The 20,991-nt window shown below is 37.7% G+C and overlaps 1 protein-coding gene across 6 annotated transcripts in view; it reads right to left on the bottom strand.

The window, feature by feature from the left end:
• Positions 1-499: 499 nt before the first annotated feature.
• PHLDB2 (pleckstrin homology like domain family B member 2) overlaps positions 500-20,991 on the bottom strand; it is a 66,063-nt gene continuing 45,571 nt past the window's right edge. For 3 of the 6 annotated variants that reach the window (XM_041463782.1, XM_041463784.1, XM_041463783.1), the window contains 9 exons: positions 20,355-20,528; positions 19,582-19,722; positions 18,906-19,005; positions 11,125-11,332; positions 9,251-9,341; positions 8,684-8,830; positions 6,116-6,335; positions 3,570-3,655; positions 500-2,428 (listed from right to left, as the gene is read on the bottom strand). In XM_041463782.1, the coding sequence (XP_041319716.1) occupies positions 2,288-2,428; positions 3,570-3,655; positions 6,116-6,335; positions 8,684-8,830; positions 9,251-9,341; positions 11,125-11,332; positions 18,906-19,005; positions 19,582-19,722; positions 20,355-20,528 (1,308 nt within the window). In that variant the 3' untranslated portion in view covers positions 500-2,287. The remainder of the gene's footprint in view (positions 2,429-3,569; positions 3,656-6,115; positions 6,336-8,683; positions 8,831-9,250; positions 9,342-11,124; positions 11,333-18,905; positions 19,006-19,581; positions 19,723-20,354; positions 20,529-20,991) is intronic. The other 3 variants (XM_041463785.1, XM_041463786.1, XM_041463787.1) reach the window with 1 other exon arrangement.

Below are 20,991 nucleotides of genomic sequence, written 5' to 3'. Positions count from 1 at the left end.
CGTTCAACTCATGTTGTCTTGATACACACCACTACAGAACCCACCCCACTTCATGATGATGATGCCAAACTTAGTGAAAACAAATCAATCATAAAACCACACTTGTTTTCATTTCCACAGTGAGTTAATACTCCCATTCAGGTCATGTCTAAATCAAATATTGGGAAAACTTTGAAATCCTTAAACTCAAGCAGTTTCTGGTTTGCAGTTAAACAAAAAAAGTTGTCAATATCCAAAGCTGGTAATAAATTTTTCAAACAGGTTCATAAAAAATGAAAAACATATTATATTATGTACATGCAGAAAAGAGACTGCACTCCTAATTTCACTGCCCTGCGAGAGATTATTTTCCATAGCTCTTTTATGGGAAAACACATGGAATAGTTCAATTCAGTGTTACTGAGAAATATGGTGTTGTTTGCATGACTGTATACAACTATTTAAAAGACAAGCACAAATGTCTCATGATAATGCAACAAGAAAATATTTGAAACAAGCGTATTTTTAAAAGTGTTTATTGAAATGCCTTCATTGAGTCATGCAGGATACAAAAATCAGTATTAGAAAACCTTTATAACTATACTTGGGAATAAAATCAAAATACATCAGGAAAAAATAATAACTGTATAAACAAAAGCAATTTATTTGATAGTGTTTTAAATTATAAATTACAGGCTGTGCTCTGCCCAGATGATAACACTTATCTTGCAACAACAGTCTCTTCTATGATTCAAGTAGAAACTGATGTTTGTCATGCTAGAACCACATCATCTGTACATACCACAAACCAGTAAAAGTATAACAAAAATATTCTGCCAGCATACTTCTATTCTGGTTTCAGTTTATTTGTTCAATTAAAAGCCATTAACTTTTCATCAAAAAGAAAAAAGGCTAATGTGCTTTCTTCTAGTACACAAACCACAGACCGTGTAAGTTTCAATTATAATCAAATAGAACCTCTTTAAAGTCATAATATGACACTTTCTTGAAGTTCATTTCAATTAAATAATTTATATTTTTGCAATATTACTCAAGGACTTGGAGGTGATTTTAAAATGGGACACCGCTGCACCCTCATTTTTTGCTGTTTTAGGAATCTCAATCCCTACTACTTCAAACTTTCAGAGTTTTTTATTCATACACTGCTTAGTGTAAACTCTTAGAACTCACCTCCCTTTTTATTCTATTTGACAGAATTATTCTTTGCAGATATACATTAAACAACAATTCTCTGGGACTGAAAGCTTGGGTCCAAAGAATTCAGACAGGTAGAGATTTTGGTGCTGGCTTCATGGCAGGCAATATTTGAGAGATTTCAATAGAGCACTCACTTGGCACAAAGTAAGATTTGAACCACACTGGGACCTTATGATATAAAAGAAAATTGCTGTAGAGTCCAGAATCGGCTTATTCTGTTTAATAGGGAGGATTAAAAAAATCCCTCTTTATTAGGAAGTTAATACATGTGTTTCCATTTCTCATCCTTGTGGGGGGGAAAAAAAAAAAAAAAGCATCTTTTTAAAGCTATCCTTCTCAGGGTTTTTTTGTTTTTTTCTTGTTGAGCTCCATAGATGTGAACTTTAAACATAGAGTTGTTGTCACAAAGTGTTTGAACACACAGAATATAACAATTTAATTACATTAAAATTCATTAAGAGTTTTGGCACTGTCCCCTTACATAAAGTTAGGTACAAGTAACAATATGAAAACATAAGGGAATAATGTAACTCTTTGGTTCTGTTGTAACACTTAACTACTAAGGCAAGAACTGTGTGTAACTTAGGGCTTCTTTTTGTTTGTATTTCTATAAAATACTTGACTAAAGGTTTTAAAAAGTCACTTAATAATCTATAAATGTCAAATGTTGCATATTAAAATATATGCTTATTACACCATTTTGTTTCACTACTAGAATTTTTGCATACCAATGAGAACACACACACTTGTAAACTGTTCAGTATAAATTTATGAAGACATTCTCTGTATAAGAGAATTTGTAGAAACTTATTTGTACAAACCAAGATGCTGTAATTAAAATTGCCTGATTATCCATTTTGGAGCACTATGATTCTCTCAACAGCTTTAGCCTGTTCATTCCTATAAAGATCAACTACAACAGGCAAAAACCCCCCCTTTTCAATGCATTTGTAACCCCCTCTCAATCTGAGGTTTTGGGTGCACATCATAAGGAGGACATTTCAGGGTATTCACTGGCTTTTCAGCTGTCACTAGCTATGGCTAACTTCATTAGTTATGTTATTGCAGGATGCCCTATTGCTCCCTTTTATTATAACATGAAGTGGGTGTAGCCTTCTGCGCCTGTAACAATGACATCCATCCATATCCTCATGGCTTCTGGAGAAGGAGCAACCATGTAGTAGATGCGGTCGTGGGTCTTAACACTGAAGGTCAGCAGCGGGTTGGGACTCTTGAATAAAACACAAAGAAGATATCAGAAGAGTGAAACCAAAGCCATTTATTGGCATCAGAAGTGGATTTGCTTACAGGGATATTTATGAATAGGGTTAAGAAGAAAGATAAAATGCTGTGCCACTGCATCTTATATTGCAGCCGAGATGCATTTAAAGTGTTTGTAGCCACCATAAGCACCTTTTACAGCATTTTTCCAGCAGACTACTATACACTACTACAGGGTTCCAAGCTGTTGTTTCATGCCCAAATAAGTAACTCCCCCCTGTTGCCGTTCGTTTCTTTTGGGGGGGGGGCACCCCGGGCTGTCCCCAGAGGGCCCCTAGGCTGTGAGCTGGCTGGCAGCAGCAGGCAGGCAAGGAGACTCCACATGGCTTCTGAGGGTGCTGATTGATGAGGGATTATTGGGGGTCCCATCCCCGGGAACAGCATGGCTACTGAGGGAGAAGGGGGAAAGGGATGGGAGGGGGAGAGGGAGAGCCTAGGGGAGGGACAAGAGGGGAGAAAAAGGGGCTAAGAGGGGAGAAAGGCTAAGAGAGCTACTGGTCTCGCTCGCACGGATTAAGAGGGAGAATGAAAATGGGCACGGAATCAGACTCGGGCCAATGGCATTACGGATACAGGATGGTTCAGGGCAGGACCACAGGCTTGGGATAGACCATACATTTTGGAGGGGTGAGACAGAGCATACCATTTAAATAAAACGCAATACTGCATCCCCCAGTCTGTCCAGTGACTTCCACAAATTGTTCACAGCTCATTTAAATTACAAATGAGAGGCAGGGTGTGCCATGAGCTGCTGGCACAGTTAACTCCCTCCCTGGGACTGAGGTGTGCAGCCAGCCCTTGACTCGCGCAGCCACTGATTTCAGTGGTCTTGCCCCTAAGGAACTCCTTGCAGCAAAACTACTTTGCAGGTAGACACTTATCTCTGATTCCATCAGTGTAAAAAATGCTGTCAGTGCTAATCACTGATTAGCTTCCTCTTCCTTTTCCTCCACTCCAGGGTTTGTTTTTAAGTATTTGTTTGGGTTCTTTTCCCCTCCAATAATGTTACTTCTCCCTTTAATTTTGCAGCAGCTGCCATACTTTGGGTACTCTATGTGATACATGGTTAAAACAGCAATAACAAAGTTTACCTTATATGCATTCTTTAGATGATCATAATAGACTTCTTCAATAGCTTGAAAATATATTACACCTTTTAATTTAGTTTCGTGTTTGTCTAAAACAGAAAAGAGAGAATGACTTCAGAACAGTAAGAAGCAAAAGCGTAATTTGCATTTCCATATATATTCAGCTGATAAGTAATTGACTTAACAGTTCTGCTTCTGAAATCCCATGGATACCTTCAAATTTTCTTACTAGTTGGTTGGTTTTATTGAGAGATGCATTTTTGACTTTAATATGTCTTCTTCTTCACCTAGTTTCCAAGGATAAAAGCTTTTGTAATTTCCTCATCTATTTGCAAGTCACTCCCTTCACTGAGTTGTCTAAATGTTATGGAGGGTATTAGCCCACAGAAGGACAGATGTCTCTCAGATATATCCACTCTTCCAATTCCATGAAAACCAGCCAGACTTCACACAGTTCACAGGCTAAGACCTCCAGTTTGCCTTCAAGAGAAAACTGCAATGATAATCAAATTTTTAATACAATCTGACAGCAAAATCTTTATATTGGAACATAGTTTGTGCATGTACTTTTTTAAAAAAATGCTTCTTCGCATTTTCCTGTAGTGGAGAGAGAAATTGTTAAGAAGTATCCCAATTGCATGTGGACACTGAAAGGCAAACTTCCTTTCACTCCCAGCACTTTTGTATTAGGGGAATATAATGTTTTCTGCCCCCAAGTCATAGTGTCATCTCAACACTGAACAGTCATGCATAACATCTTTATCAGTCCCATGAGGGATTCTGCTGTAATTTAAACACTAGGGGAACTCAGCTTACATCCTATGTGTAGCTGCAAGCAATTCCTAAAACTTCATATGATGGCAAAATGAAATTCCAGAGAAAACAATGCAGCTTTGGGAATCTTCCTGCCAGCCCCCAGAGAAGCAGTGCTGAAGCACTGAGATACAGGATTATGAGATCACAGCACACATTATACTGAGACAAACATAGCACTACACAAAGTGTGCTGTCTGTGCACTACTAGTAAGCAGGGGATCCACTCTCTTTTCAAACCCCACCTGGGGCCTTGGTTACCAGACTATTTCAGGTACCCACAAGTTCCCATCGAAAGTGTGTTGGTAGAGTTCCCTGAATGCTTCAATTCAGAAAGTGCAGATGCTTCAGTCACCACACTAAGCTGTCAGACTTCAGGATAAGTTCTTGGTTCAGTGCACTGACAGAACTAAAGCATTATCTCAGGACATTCACTTAGAGTTCAATTACTCTGAATTTGCAGCACTGGTATTTATTTTGGAAATCTACGATGTCTTTAAAGATCTAAAGATTTAAAGATCCTCACTCATACAAGCAGCAGCATTTTAGTGTGGCTAAGACTCCTCATAAAACTATGATTGTTGGAGCATATGCTGGAGTCCTTGAGATATTAGCAAAAGTTTTCTTTGGTAATTGAGATTCCATTATTGCAACTGTACCGCACTCAAAAGTGAAACCATTGATTGTTAACATAGCTACTAAAAAAAGACAAAAGAAGATCAGTACCAGATGGGAACACTACTGTAGGTTACAAGCCTTCCTAACCAATAAACCAGATGTTTAGAACAAAATAAAAAATGTTTGTCACATTCCTCATTGTATTACTGCAAACTAGTAAGAAATATTCAGTGGGTATGTAATGAATGAATGTAATGAATTCAATTTCAAGTTCCTCAGAAGTTGCTGGAAAGGAGTTATGTCAGTAAAGTAAATGAAACTGTTTGTACTCTGTGTTTTCTTCTGCGTCTTAGCAATGGCTGTCCTGCATATGCCTCTTTCTGGCCTCTCTGAACAACAAATATTCAGAGCACAATGTTAATTTTGTGGCTTCCTCAGAATGGAGACTTCAATGTCAAACCACATGTATATTTGCACAGCATTTGGAGAAATAAGTATGTTCTTAAATTCCCCATTTCTGGGTTTAACCTAAGATAACAAAGTAATGTCATGCTAATAATGGCTTCAGATATTGTGTAACACAACTTCATGAAGAGAAACACTTTTGGACTATAGCATATTCTTCATCTGAAATTCCTTACACTTTCAAAGTAAGACAAACTCAAAAAAGTCTATCCTTGTATGTTTAATTTCCTGAAAACCTTTTCTTCACATTAAGCACAGGACTGTGGAAGCATTCACTTCAATTTTCACGGTAAGTATAATAAATTATATTATTGTATGAAGGGTACAAGAAATCACTCAGTCATTGAGGGAAGTATATAATATTTAAAAATAAAATATGTGGAACCATTATTCTGTGTACTTGTAACCTGATCATCTTCCATTTTTTCTCTTGGCCATCTGCATCTTCTCCTTTGTTTTGTTTTGTATGCTCAATTCTGCCTTACCTGGCATGAGGATTGAAGGCTATAGGGAAGGGTTCACATGCCATCTAAGGGAATGGATGAAATGGAAATCTAGGTTTTATCTGGATTCCCTACTTGTTCATAACTCAGCTGAGTTTGATAAAAAAAATAGAAGAATAGATGTACCCTAGTAGCAAGCCTGCAACTTACCTGCATAATAAGTAAAAGTTCTCTTGTTTCTGTCAAAAACAAACCACCGTTTTTTCCATGTTTTAATTTTCCCTCCCATTTTAATCAGAAAGCCTCGGCAGGTCTTCTCAGTGAGAGAAATGTGGTAACAGGTCTCTATGTTGTGCCCAGCTGTTTCAATGTGACTTCGTAGGTCGAAGTCTTCCTTTCTAACGGGCAAATAGCGAGTCAAGGGACGGGCCTACAGGAAAGAAAAGAAAATAATATTATTTTTAAGAGAAGCCTTATCATCTCCTACTCTTTGTGCTGCGAGGACATAACTGAAAACTGCTCACAGAGTCTAAGAATAAATTTAAGAAAAATAAAGAGCTTTTACTGCAGCTCTAGTTTTCTTGAAAAGAAAAATCCTTTAAACTTTTAACTTTACAGTGTTGGACAACTTTGTAAAAGCCAGATAGAGCATACAAGTTTCTTGAAATCAACAGCTGATAAGCTGGTAAAACAGAAGCCACAGCACAGAAAAGCTGTCATAGAATTAAGACATGCATTAAATGTAAGGGTGTGTTGCTGCCTTAGATGAAGTCCAAGAATTTAATATGTAGGATATTAAGCAATCCCTTTATTTCTCTAAATACTCACTGCACACATGTCACTCTTTAATTTTAATTTACTGCTACAGGCATTTTTATGCAGAGTATAATATATACATAATAAGAACGTGCTGTTGCAGGAAACATTAATAATGGGAATGAACTGGAATCGCCAGTTAATTTCACACAGATTGCAGTAAACAAAACAGAATTATTTTCTGCTGAACAAATTAACTGTGATAACTACTTCACATCCCTCTGCAAAAGACAGCAAAGCAGTGCAGGAGATGTTGCCTTCTTCTTGACTGCAGTTCAAGACCCTGCAGCAAGCCTGGATAGTGTCAGTTGGGAGAACAAGCAGGAGGACATAATGGTTTGGAACCTCTGCCAACTGAGGGAACATTCTTGTTTTCTGTGCCTGAAGGGTCTATGCACAATCATCACCCTGTCATTTTAAGCACAGAAGACAGGTCTCCCAGAGAAGGCCCTTGCTGCAGTTGAGGCGGAGGCTACTTTGAAACAGAAGCTAATTTTAGATGCTTTCAAGGATCTGTGAAAGGACCATCTCCCTGTCTCTCTCCCCCTGTACTCCAGAGAAATCAGTGACCTGGAGAAACTAATCTGCCCTTGCTGCAATCCTCAAGTTAGCCTGTTAAATCCCACTGTGAGTCTCAAATCAAAGGGACTTTCCTTCATTGCATTCTTACGAGCCTCTTGGTGCAATAGGAGCTGCTCACAAGAACTCTTAGTACCCTTCTAAAATTATGCAGTCCGCTATGATACGAGCTGGCACCAGCTCTGGCAAGTGCAAAGATGGGGTTCCTTCCTCTCCTTTACATTTCTAAGTGTCAAAAGTTGCTGGGGAAAAAATTGGTCTCACTGTACAAAGGAAATTAAAAAGAAAAAAAAAATCAGTCATTTTTGACAGTTAAGTTTTTGTCTTCCTGCCAATTCAGTCTTCTTCTCTCTGCCAAGTCTGACAATTAGCAGTAACTGACAGGATGTTCTATTACAACACATGCATGCTCTAGTTTGGGATAAAACTATCAGCATTGCATTGTTTTTATGTCATACTTGACTTGTCAACAAATTTCTTAGAAGAAAAGAAGGCAAGCAAGTAAAATTTAGCATTCCTGATTACATTTTTTATAAAAACGAATGAATATATTTAAGTAGAAACAGCTGGTAAAACATCAGCAAAGGTAGCACAGATAAAACCAGAAAGATATTCCAATATGAGATGGAATCGTCTGCACTCAAAACCATCTATTAAGATGGAGACATTGTCTGCTCTGGTATACTAGCAATGACTGCCTAGTTACTTGCTGTACCTTATAGATATTATTGGTTTTGGAAGAATGAACAAACAGGTAAGACACTAAGCCTAAAGAAAACTCAAGGTACCTCTAAGCCCAAAGAAGAAGCAAAAATATGTAGGAGGTAACACTTTTTCAATTAAGTAATGTTTCTCATGTTGTACAGTCCCATTAGCTTTAGAAAAAGTAATATTTACTCTGTATTGTAGATGTGGAGCTGAGAAAACTTCCTTATTTGTCTTTTTCTTTTCTGTCAAATATTTGGAAGCAATAATTCACATTTCAAGGCATTTTATGTATAAAAAAAAAAGCAAAACAAAACAAAAACCCCACCAACTCCACACCAACGGTTTATAAAATTAACACACTCAGAAATTTCTGTTGTTCTGGCCAAAAAATTCTGCTGTGCCTATATTCAATAACAAACTTTATAGGATTAATATTTATACTTTATATATAAAATGCTAACTAGATACCTACGCCATTATCTAACTTTAAATGAATATTTGGCTCCAAGAGCTCAAACATACTTTTAGAAAAAAAATTGCACCTCAGAAATACTAAATCTATCTGTTCAGCTGAAAGCAGTTCTGTGTACCATTGGCAGAAATTCACTTAGTCCTCTTCTGTATATGAAGGGGAAGTCTTGCACTTCAAAACCATTTCACATCCCCATGTCTGACCTGTGCTCTTTGTTTCTCACGTATTTTGACTTCTTTTTCAATTAATTTTTGCCTCTGGCTCGTTTCTTCCTCCAATCTTTTCTCCAGTTGCTCCCTGCGGCGTTTTTCTTCTTCCAGAGCTCGTTTCTTAGCTTCCATCTCCCGTTCCTAAATACCACAGCACACAGAGAACTTCAATTATAGGCAAAACTATAGTTGGCAATGTCATTTTTAAGCTAGGGCTAAATACCTTTTAGTCCCTTAAGTAGGAAGAAATATATATCCAGCACACTGGGCTGAAATTTGGAGTAAGAATTGCAAATATAAATTAAGGTTCTTCTTAAGCAGCTCCCCCAGCAGGTGTCAAACCAATGCTGAACAAGTTTCTGGGGATTTTGCCATCAGCTTGTCCTTTGAGATAGCAGATATTGCATAAGGGCTCAAGGCTATAGTGAGAGGTGAAGCCAAGGGGGAAGACGTGTTTTTTAAGTGTCTATTAGGAGTAAGGTGGGTAGGTTTCTATGTTGCATTAGGAGAATATTATCCAAACTTACATGCCTAGTCTTAGTTACTCAAAATTACACTTACCCTGGTCTCAAGCAGCCGAGTCTTTTCAGCGTGTGCTTGTTTGAGAAGTCTCTCCATCTCCTCTATTCTTGCAACATTTGAAGTGCTAGCACTGCAAAAAACCCCATTATTTCTTATTTAAAATAACAGCTGGTATTTAAAGAAATATTTTGCAGTCAAACATAATTTAAGATTGGAGTTGACAGTGTTCAGATCCAATTCAGTGCAGTAGCCACTAACAAAAAAAGAGGTATGTTTGGTGAGTTGATGAATGACTACAGTTCTGTTTCTTCTGTACTTTGAGCACCCAGAAATTTTATGCTTTTCTACAAAAAAAAGTGTTTCTCTCACCTTAAACATTATACACTTTAAATTGGTCAGAACAAAGCATCATAAATTGTTTTCCTTTAAAGTCTGATAAGGCTTGAAAATATGCTCAAACACCATCTAAAGCAGTCTGAATTAATTTTACTTAAGGGAAATTTTGTCAAGGAAATTTAACTGCCTATCTTCCAGATTTTATCAACAAAATCAGCTCACACTCTTTCCTTCTTTTGCCAAAGTTTGTCTTGTGAGAAACAGAAAGATCTGTTGTAAAGGGTCCTTCCATAGTTTTTGTATTGATTTGGGCTATTTCTTTTTTTGTGTTGTTTTCTTTTGTTCTCCTTCTGGCAATGACTGCAAGAGTCAGAGGGAAGCAGAAGAAAAAGCAGTACCAGTGAAATTCAAGAGCTGTTGGGGCTTCCCAGTCCTGGGCTGGAGACTGGACTTACAGGATGGTAAGACCAGACACACACCATCCTCCTTCCATATGGTCAGAGCAGGAAGTCAGAGAGAGAAAGGTTTCATATCACTGGCACATTAGTTCAATGCACAGGGTTCATTCCCAGCCTGTCTCCAGCTATCAGTGACTTGCTGACTATCCATTTAAAATAGAAATCCTCAAAACCCAAGTCCTAATGTTTTTCCTTCAAGAAAACCAAAACCAACATCAACCAACGCAAAAAAGCCCAAGCAAACCAACCAGCAGAATGACTGCCAGTGGTATTTTCTAAAACTTTTAACACTGCAGTGATAATGACAATAAAGGGGAAATCAGGGGCTTCTCTGCCACAGCAAAGAGATGCTAAGTAAAACACTACATGCTAGCCAAAAAAGCTGTCCTTGTGTTCACAAGATGTTTGTAGTGCTGTGACAAGGCTGTACTTAATCATCAGCCTCTAGCTAGTTATGCTTGTGAAACTGCTGGGGCAGGACTGTGAGCAGGAATGAAAGCACTACCATATTGTCAGAAATAAAAAATAGACTGTCAAGAGAAAATTGTTTTCACACAATTTTGAGACTCATCTGGAATTTTAACACAGATCATGGAAATTCCCTTCATCTGAGAAATGGTGTCTGAGCTGACAGCCTCTGAAGATGAGTAAAGCACGCCTTTCAGTGTCATTTCTTCATTTTTACTGACCCAGAAAAGGGAGAGGAAAGGGCAATAAGACTTTCGGAGGAAGCCTGAGTGTTTCAGCTTAAGCACCTAGTTGGTTAACAAGCTGGACTTGTAGAACAAGTATATGTCATCAATGGCACATGTCCCTGAAAAATTCCCTATCAGAGGAAATTCCTTCCCTACAGTCATCTGGTGAGGAAGCACTGATTGCTCTGTGAACTTCAGCATTATCACTTAAGTTTTCCAAGTTTTATTTTCATCTTTCAATAAACAGGTGAGATGTAGATTAACCCGATTATGAGGAGCTAGACAAATATGATGCCTGTCTAATGATTTTACACTTTCTTAACCAATCAGCAGCACTCACATTATCACAGTGTACATGTACATACTCTCTTTTTTTCATTATGACCCTATGACCATTGCAGGATCAGGAGGAAAGAGGATTTACCTGGAAATGTTATCTGGTGAGCATGCTGATATGCTCGTCTCCATACTGTCAGAGCTGTCTAAGCTTAAAGTGTCAAAGGCATGGTCCTTGTAACTAGAATCTGGGTAATGGAAACTGTTCAAATATACATTGGATTCTGATGCTGTTCTGCTGTAGAATTCTGGAGACTTCTGCCTTTGGTTTTCACAGATGCGCTGATGGTTATACCCTATAAAATACAGAGGAAACACTGATTTCACACAAAAATTATGTCACAGAAGCATAACTTGTTAGCAGCACAAGCATTTTGAACATCACCTCAGAATTCACTGCACTGTGACCAAGGTACTACAATATTACAGTTAATTTTACAAGTTAAACACACTGAAATAAAAGCTTTAAATACCTGTTTAATCTATGATGGATTCAAGTCAATACACATTAGTACAACTGACTTTTCAATATATGTTCTTCTATGTGTATTCTGAAACTAATTTGAAAAATAAAATTTATATTTTAAAATGACTATTAGGCCTAATCTGGAAAGTAATGTAGTTAAATTCAGGAATTTAGAAGAAATGACATTGACTAAATTAGACAAAAAAGAATAAAGTCCTGATATTCAATATTCTTAAGCACTTGTCTGGTTGCCTTTATTGAATATGGATTTTTTTTTTTTTTTGGGTGTGTGTTTGGGAAAGTTTGCTTTCTGCTAACTCCAATTGGACTCTTAGTTTCAGCTGAAATATTACAGGCTGCTTGTTATAGAATCATAGTTACTAGTGTAGAGGTACTTTACTGGAGTTTTGAAATTGCAGTTCACCCTACGGGATTGAAGCAGATCCTTATAGCTCAATGATTCTGAAGAAAAATAAGGTTCATGCAAAGGTTCTTTTGTTATTTTTCCCCAAAAACATTTTTTCTGAAAAGTCATCCTCCTTGAACACATGGAATTTTGTTTGGCTATGTGTCATTTAAAAATGTCTCTTCACAATTATTTTTATCTCATGTCTCTGTTGCTCTTTGAAAGCAATGCACACTTTGAGAGATGTTGTTGAGCTTGCCTGATGAGGAAGAGTTGTCATTTTAACTGCAGAAGTATTTTACAGTGCCCTTTTGTTCCATCTATGTGATTACAAATGCAACCGCACTGCTAATCTTCTCCTTCAGTGAATGCAAGAAGTGAGACTTTCTTATAGTTCTGATTGTTAGGTTTGTAATATTCTCTGCACATTTCTGACCCAAATTCTGAGCTGCTGGCAGAGCTGGAGATTAGGAAGGATTGACAGACTACATGAAAACCTCACATTTTTACAGGAAGGCAGCCACTGACATTCCTCGTATTTAAGATAAACAGACACGGGAAAAATGCAGACAAATGTACAAATGCAGCAAGGTCCAAACAGAAATTTTTACTAGACACCATTAAGACATTGATGTTAAGAAAGCATGCTTAAAGTGCAGTGTTTTTCTGTTTTATTCTCATTCCCTATCTGGATATACCAGGGATATTACTCTCTGGTATTTTTTGCCATGCCAGAGCTGGGAGAGTCCCAGTTCAGAGAGCCAACAACTGCAGTTATCTGAAAAGTGTGTCTTCGGCTGAATAATTAAAGCATGTCATTAAAGAAACTGTGCCCTACAAGCATTTCCCAGGTAGTTTTCTCCTCACTTCCCTCTGTACCATAGAAAGCTTTCTTGGAGATAGTTAAAGCTGGTTTCTAAGGAACTAATAGGACTCACTTGCCATTTAAAAGAATGCTGAATTTCAATCAAAAATTCAGTTGCATCAATTAGTAAAAGAGATAAAAGGGACAGAAATACACCTCAGCAGTCATAAATAATAGCATCACACAACACAGGTGTTACTGATTCACATATGTGGTTTGCTTTTTCCCCCTTATTTTGGCAAATGCTTCTGTTATTGCAGATAAGCAATTACCTTTCATACTCGAACCTTTGGATTGACTAATTGCCCCTGTGAAATGGTTATCAATGATTCATTAGAGAAAGAGAGAAAAAAAGAAATTACTGAAAAAACTTTATCCAAATGCATGTTTTTCTGTTGAGCCCTCTACAAATCCTTGCCTACTCAGAAACTTTAATTCCATATTTTATATTTCAATGAAAAATAAACCCATCTAAGAGACATAGAGCAGCATAGCAGTGCTACAAACACTCTACGCCTTAAGATAAAGAACCCATTTTTGAAGAAAACATTTATCAGTCAAATTTATGCAATCATGCAAATATAACTAAACACTGGAAGAAATCAACATTTCTTAGGTTGCAAAATGAGATACGTTCACAGAAACAAAGCATAATTCAGTGTTCTCCTTTTATCTTCATGCTGTAAACAGCTCGCAGCTCAAAGCTGAGGATCAGCTGTGTACCAACACCGCAAGGCTTCACAGCCAACCTGCCTCCATTACAGCCACACCTACATATTGGGCAGGCACAACCTGTTGTTTAAGGAATTTTTAGCTGCTCAGGTGCCTATTCACACAACATGCACTTAAAAATATTAGACTCCTTGTAAGATCCTGCACTTAATAAAAATTTCCCACAAGCCAAGATTTTATCAGTTAAGTCTAACCTGATACAAGAGCTAAAATATTTGTTGTTGCATTGGTTTTACTACAGAGTTCCACCGCTCTGCAGCAAACCTGTAAATTCAACAATGTTAACAGCCATACTGTTGAGAAAAATATTGCAAAAACCCGTAAAGCCATTTCATCAAAGAAAAATATTCCAAAGGAGTTACTGCAGAATCACAAAATCCAGGCATACCACCACAGAATTATAGTGAGGGTAGAACTAAAGGTGAAAGCTGTTATTAAAAGTGGCACTGTCAAGTATGTAAAAAACCCACTAGTATTTTATGAAAATGATCCCATTACATTTGTCTTTTATTTTTCTTTTATTTGTATTTTTTCTTCTTTATATTTTTTTCCCCTTTGTAAAGACTGACATTAACATGTCAAGATACATTTGTTGTGTGGAAACATGCCTAAATAGGAAGCCCAAGTCTGTCTGCCTTGTCATTGTCACTCACAGAGATGCAATGATTTCAAAATTTTCTGCTCTATTTGAGTGACTGTGAGCAAAGAAGCAAAAAATTAGGCCTGTGCAAAGCCATAGCTCTGCAGATATTAGCATGAGTCAAAAGTTTTGTTGTGACAGGTTATTTGACAGCAGGAAAAAAAGAATTTTTGAAATTCTGTCATTATTTAACAATTATTTAAAAGATTTTCAGGAGTCTAGGACAGTGCTGATGCAACTGGTACTTTTGCAAAAACATCACATGAGAAATACAGCCAGGGAAGGGGATATTTTCATACCTTTTCTGGTTTTTCCTGAGTTTAACAAGAAAAAGAGTGAAAAACAAACAAAAAAGGCTGACTCCTTTGAAAAGTTTCTAGATTGTTTGTACAAATATCCCTTGCTTGCAGTATATTGGTTTTTTTGTACAGAGCCTAGAAAGGACACAAATAATCTTTCATTGGTACCTAATTCTCTGTCCCAATAGCTTTGTTCCCAGCACTGTGTCTGATCTTGAACCTTAATTCCAAGCTAACCATTCCTTCTTCCCTTCCAGAGTCCATCCTACAGTCAGTGGGACTGCATTGGCTAACCCTCCCTCCTTGTGCAAGCTTCTGGCACCCAGCACTCCCTGGGAGCTCCAGGCATCCACCTGTGCAGGGTGAGGTCTCGAGATGGTACCAAACAGTGGCTTCTCCACTCTGTTGTTTTTGCATATGGTTTGGTTACAAAGGCATGTACATAGAAGGTCAGTTTATAAATACAGTCTGTCAAAAATACCTCATGAATGGCTGCTAAGAAATACCTTTTTCCATTAATGATTTACAACAAAGATGTGTCCTCTAAAACATTTAAGTTGCCCTTAATTCAGGCGAAGATTACTGATTGTGACTGTTTCTTTCAGTAACAATTCTTGAGCTCCTATGACTGACTGAACATGGTTTGGTAGTCCTAGAATAAGGATTATTTATTACTTAAAAATCCATGAAAATATTTATTACTGCATCCAGCCTAAAATGTATTCATAGATATTGCTTGTTCCTGCATAAAGAAAATGAGAATGACCTCCATATTAAAACCCAAGAGGCTGTTCTTAATTTCCTGATTTCACTTTTAACTTTCCTTTTTTTTCAGCTCAGACTTTTACAGTTATCTTCTTGGACTGAAATAAGAAAAACGGGAGAAAGCACATTAGAGAAAACTCACTTCAGACCATGACTAGTTTAATGATAATACTCAGATAATATCTTTAAACCAGCTGAGCTGCTACTGCCTCCAGCCAGCCTTGAATATACTTGTTTTCAGATCCACATGCATATACCAGAACATCTGGTCTAGAACTTTGCTCAGTGCTGTCAAGCTCTAAGGAGCACAGGAAGGTACTAACACCACATCTGGAGCACATTATCCTCTTTGGATAGCAGTGTGTGGGTCACTGCTTGATAGCCAGGGCTCCAGACTGAGTGGATGAAGTGGCATTTATCACGTGAGACCCTGTCTCCCCACTGAACCCAGTTCCAGTGCGCTGGGTGCAGCTCTATGCCCAAGGTATCAGGAAGCCAAGACGCCCACGTCATTTGCAATAGATCACCTTGGAAAACTGACAGAGTAAAAACTGACATGGTGAAAAACCTGTCAAGTGGGGAAAGAAATGCAAGGAAAGCAAGTGCTGACTCACTACACATGACAGGCAGAGAACATTTTTTATCTATTCATCACCTTTTTTTAGGTGAACAACTAACTTTTGGAGCAGGAAGATTAGAGAGCTCGTATTTATCAGTATAATTAGTCTCTATACACTTACAAAGTCCCACTGATTTCTCAGTAAATCTTCTGAAAAGTATTCACTTATTCTGAAAAGGCAAACCTGATCCACAGGACCACTGACATACCATCTGACTTGGTTTTCAAATATGTATTTAAAGATGCCTGATGAAATTAATCATAGTTACTCAGACTCTAGTCCTGTTGACTTTAGTGCAAGACAAGTAAGATTTCATAATTTTAATGGACAATGATATTCCATTTCAGTAGTCCTGTGTGGTGCGTTGAAGCAGTACAATATGTTCAGAACATTACCCAAATCTCTTTGTTCCACAGAAATGCACTTTCTTTCCCTTTGACTTTGAAGAAAGTTTGTTTTCCTTCCATGTGCTTAGTATTGGTGTGAAGTATGAGGGGAAACCAGAAATCCCACCAAGATAAACCCAGTCCCTTCCCTCCTCAAACCACAAAGAAACTTCTATTAAGGCTTTACCTGTAAGGCTGAATGAAAGGTGCTTAAAGATTGTTTCTCTGGCCCTTCTGTATAGCTGGATAGAAATACTCTGGGATCTGACCCCATCCTCCTGACTTGGATATTCCTGTCCTCGCTGAGTTCTGCACTGCAGTGCACAAAGAGCCCTGCAAATACCTTTGTGATGTGTTACCCAGACAAAGGAGCTTTCCCCAGCCTAGAAATGTGGCACTGCAGTGCCAAAGCAGTTACACTCTTCAAGTTCCTCCAATACCAATAAATTCAAGGGGCTTGAGGTTGAACAAAAAGGGAATGAACACTTTAGTAACTACTAAGAGAGGCCACAAATGATCCTTGTGTTCCTATATATTTCCTGTTAACAATCCTTTGAAAATCCTGTGACAGCTCAAATAAAGCAACTGTCAGCAGCACTGTTTCCTTTCTGCAAAGCTGATGTTTCAGAAAAGGACATCTAGAACTGTTCTCTTTCCCAGTACAAATTAATCCCTTAAGGCTCTCTTCATAATTTTCTATTTCTATTCAAACTGCTGGATCTTTCAAAAAATAGCAGCCAACTAGTATGACAAGCAGTATAGCACCTGATTCCTCAACAGCATGTGAAAAGTGCTACGCCACCTGCCTCAATGAATACATCTCTCTCCTTCTCCCCTGCCTCTCATTTTTGTCAGGCCATAATTAGATTTTGATTTGTGAGGTTTCTCTCTTTCCCACTCTTAAGAAATCTGACCCTACTCTTAGATTGTCTTAATTGCACAGTGACAAAAAATTAAACATTAGAAGTGATTTCTTTTTAAAACCCTTGCCTGTGTTAGGTTTGATAACACTTTAAAAATGTGCTTTAGGGCACACACTAACACTCTTTGCTATGATTTTACAGAAATATTTCCAATTTTAAATACTTGATCTCTTGTTAGAGTTTAGCCAAAACATCCCTCTTGATTTTCAGACTGAAATAACATCACAATGATGACTCTGAACATAATTTCCAGCTATTCCACCTTTACACACACATTACATCAAAGGCACTTTCCAAGCTGAGCATGAAGCTCCTTTTGTATTATACCTGAAATATGTAAAGATAAGTTAACCACAACACTGCAGGTTTGTGTAAGGCCTGCTGCATAGCTAAAGCTCAAAACCAACAAATCACAACAGGATCAGCTCTGGAAGGGAGCACGTCATGATCCTTTTCCAGCTTGCTTGTTCCATCCCTGTGTTGAATCATCTTGGTGCATATGACTGACCTCAGTCACTGCTGTGACCTTTAAGAGCTGCAAGCTGTGACAAGTCCTGTAACAATGGGATGGATCTAGCTCAGCTCAGGCTCACTTAGTGCAGTTCTACACGAGGACCTCTTGCACTGGTATCCATAATGGTGATGCTGTAGCCGTGATATTTTATGAAAAATCCTTTGCTAGGATTTTTCTCTCCTGGGAAGCTGAGGAGCCTCAGGTAAGAAATGTAAACAATTAACTATCTGATGGCTGTGGAATGCAACAGGTGCATCTGAGATTGGTGCATGTTGGTTGTTTCTAATTAATGGCCAATCACAGTCAGCTGGCTTGGACTCTCTGAGAGCCACGAGCCTTTGTTATTCATTCCATTCCTGTTCTTTCTAGCCTTCTGATGAATCCTTTTCTCTCTATACTTTTAGTATAGTTTTAATATAGCATTTTATTGTAATATATATCATAATATAATCAATCAGCTTTCTGAACACGGAGTCAAGATTCGCGTCTCCTCACACAAAGCATCAACCATAGTGATGCAGATGCTGGAAAGAAAATAAACTGACAGATGGCACTGAGGAGTGCCTCTTTTTGAAGATGGGTTACTTATTAATAATACGTTTCACTAAAGCAAAAAAATATATGTATCAACTCAAGTAAGCATACAGCAGACACAGAATCCCATAGACTAGAAAATTATGTTCCAGAGGTATAGTTTTTTTTGGATCCAGAATTGCTGTGTCCATATTAACAAACCCAGCCATCAATCAACAATAGAACAGCTCTCTCCCTTCCTGTTTTGTAGCCCAAATATTTAAGACCACTTATAATACCAAGTCACAGCTTCTCAAAGTTATCTCTCTCTGGGGATTTTATCCAGGCAAAAATATGTGCCTGTGAAATACAATTTTTAAGATACCAACATTAAAAAAAGGGAAGAAAAAGAAAGAACATGTAATATATTAAATTGCTTCAAAATCACTCACAGAAATTACCCAGTTAACATAATGTGTATTTTCAATATACTTTTCTTGTTTACGGGATTATATTTGGTGACCATGTACTTAAAAACTACACATGTACCTACATCATAATATTAACCTCTTACTTTGCCAATATCCAAAAAATCAGTTACATTTAGAGCTTGCTTTTGTCACCAAGAAGTAAACTTTTATTTTGCAGACCTGTTGATCATAGCAACACCAGTTTCAGGCTTATTTTTGAAAAACTGAACACTGATTTTAAAAAGAAATGCAACAATTAAAAGGTCTTACCTTTGTGCATCCTTCTCGACTCTGACTCTTTGGTCATGGTTGCCAAGCAGTGAGGAAGTACGCTGCCACAGCTGTTGCTCTGTCCTAATGGTAAATGTCCCTGCAGGAAATTTTGTAAATACATGCTTAAAACTGTATTTCAAGACTTTTTTTTATCAGCAATGGCAAAATAATGTGCTTTGTCATGGATATTAGTTTCACGTCATATCAATCAGCCAGCTGTGTACAGTGTCTATTAGGCCAAAATGTTTTCAAAGCAGTACCTTCACCTTCCTGCTGTTTGGTGATTTACCACATCACAAATAAAGAGCATTTTCACTTTATATATAAACTTTATCTTTACCATTTAGAGGCCTTCAGTAGGAAAGAAAGCAACAAGTTGTGTCTCTAGAATCAATTTAAACCAGCCCAAAAATACAATCCTTGATACACAAATTGTGTATTTGTGATTAATGTTCTACAGCACAGCGTTTCCAGAGGTCAGAAGAATGGCTGAAGTACAGAAGGTTTCACATACATTCCCATTTGTTAATAACCCTCAAGTCATTTCATAGTCAACTTCATGTGTGAATTTGGGGGGTTACATAATGCTTAGGGTGCTACCCAGCCTTCCCTGTAACCCAGTGCAGGATTTCCTGCAGAGGCCGGAAGGCTGTAAATAGCAGCAGGCACGTACTTTGTTTGCAATGTTGCGTCCCAGCGTGGCACTGTTGAAGTGGGGAGACACAGACAGGGTTGTTTTCTTGCGGGGCAGGGTATCGCTGAGGTACGTGCCCTCCCTGTGCTGCTTCTTGCGCTCCTCCAGGCTTCTGAAATGCTTCACAGGGAATTTGTTACAGTTTTGACAAAATGAATTGATGCACTTGCTCAGTTATACTCTATATGGAAAATACCAATAGTCTGGAAAAAACAAAATCTAACATACAGAGCACCTCCTGCTTCACAAAAAAACCATACTGAATTAAAAATGCATTAAATTCATGTGCACATTTTATTATAATGTCCCTGTACCTTTTCTTTTGTGTTAAATATTTAAGTCTAGCATAGAAGTAGAACCCAGTTATAAAGGAAAACTTTTCCTTGGAAGTTATTTTAATTAATTGGTGGCTTAAAACCAATACAGCTTTTGAAAGGCATTGTTCAAATGTATATGAAAAATTAATTTAGGATTTCACAAATACATTAACTGCAAGTCCTCTGAAAGTTACAATGGGTCCTGAATATTAATATTTGCCTCTGCATTCTAAGGTGAATTTTTGTTCAGAAACATTCTATAATACGTCATGTTGATTTTTAAATGAGCAGTGCCTTTAAGTACAACACTCTGCAAGCAGAATCAACTTACAGTGTATCACACTAAAGTCCTCATGTATAAATCAACTTTGTGGCCATCATATCAAAAGCAAACAAAACAAAATAATCCCAATTTATCAGCTTTGAATCTGTTACCTGTTGTTGTCTGCGGTGTTTCTTAGCTGGCAGAGGTGGAGGTGTATCAGATAAAGGAATAGGATCTACATGAGTAGCCATGACCTCAGGCCAATGGACTGATGGAAGTTGAGCAATAGAGCGAGGAGAAAGAGAGTGAGGAAACACAAATCCAGAACAGAGAGGTGATCTTAGCTTTATAGAAAAAAGAGAAATTACACACAGAGTTTTCTTTTTGGAATTTCTCAAAAGATACGGCACATAAAAGCTGCAGTTTTAGCACTGTTTGTTGGAATGTTTAGCAGGAAAGGAGGTGTACTCTACTGCAACTCTCAAGGCATATTGAGCTACCAGAAGCAGCACACAAATGACGAATTCTAAACCAGTTTCTGACTTATTGCAATGTCAAAGTACGTCGATTTACAATTATAAGGTTATTCCATTCGTTTAAAAGGGGATTTATTCAAAATTTCACAAAGAATGAGGAAGAGAAAGTAAGCTAGAAAACAGACTGGACAGACTCCATGGAATAGCTAAGATGGGTAGAAGCTATTAATATCCCACAACTATTCAAGATATACTTCTACCACCTTACAGGGGGAGAAGAAAAAGAAGCTACAAAACAAAATGAACACTTGAACACCACTAATCAAGTTGT

This window comes from Pyrgilauda ruficollis, unplaced genomic scaffold (assembly GCF_017590135.1).
Source record: "Pyrgilauda ruficollis isolate IOZ18807 unplaced genomic scaffold, ASM1759013v1 scaffold17, whole genome shotgun sequence".
NCBI lineage: Eukaryota > Metazoa > Chordata > Aves > Passeriformes > Passeridae > Pyrgilauda > Pyrgilauda ruficollis.
This window is presented reverse-complemented; position numbering and strand designations above follow the sequence as displayed.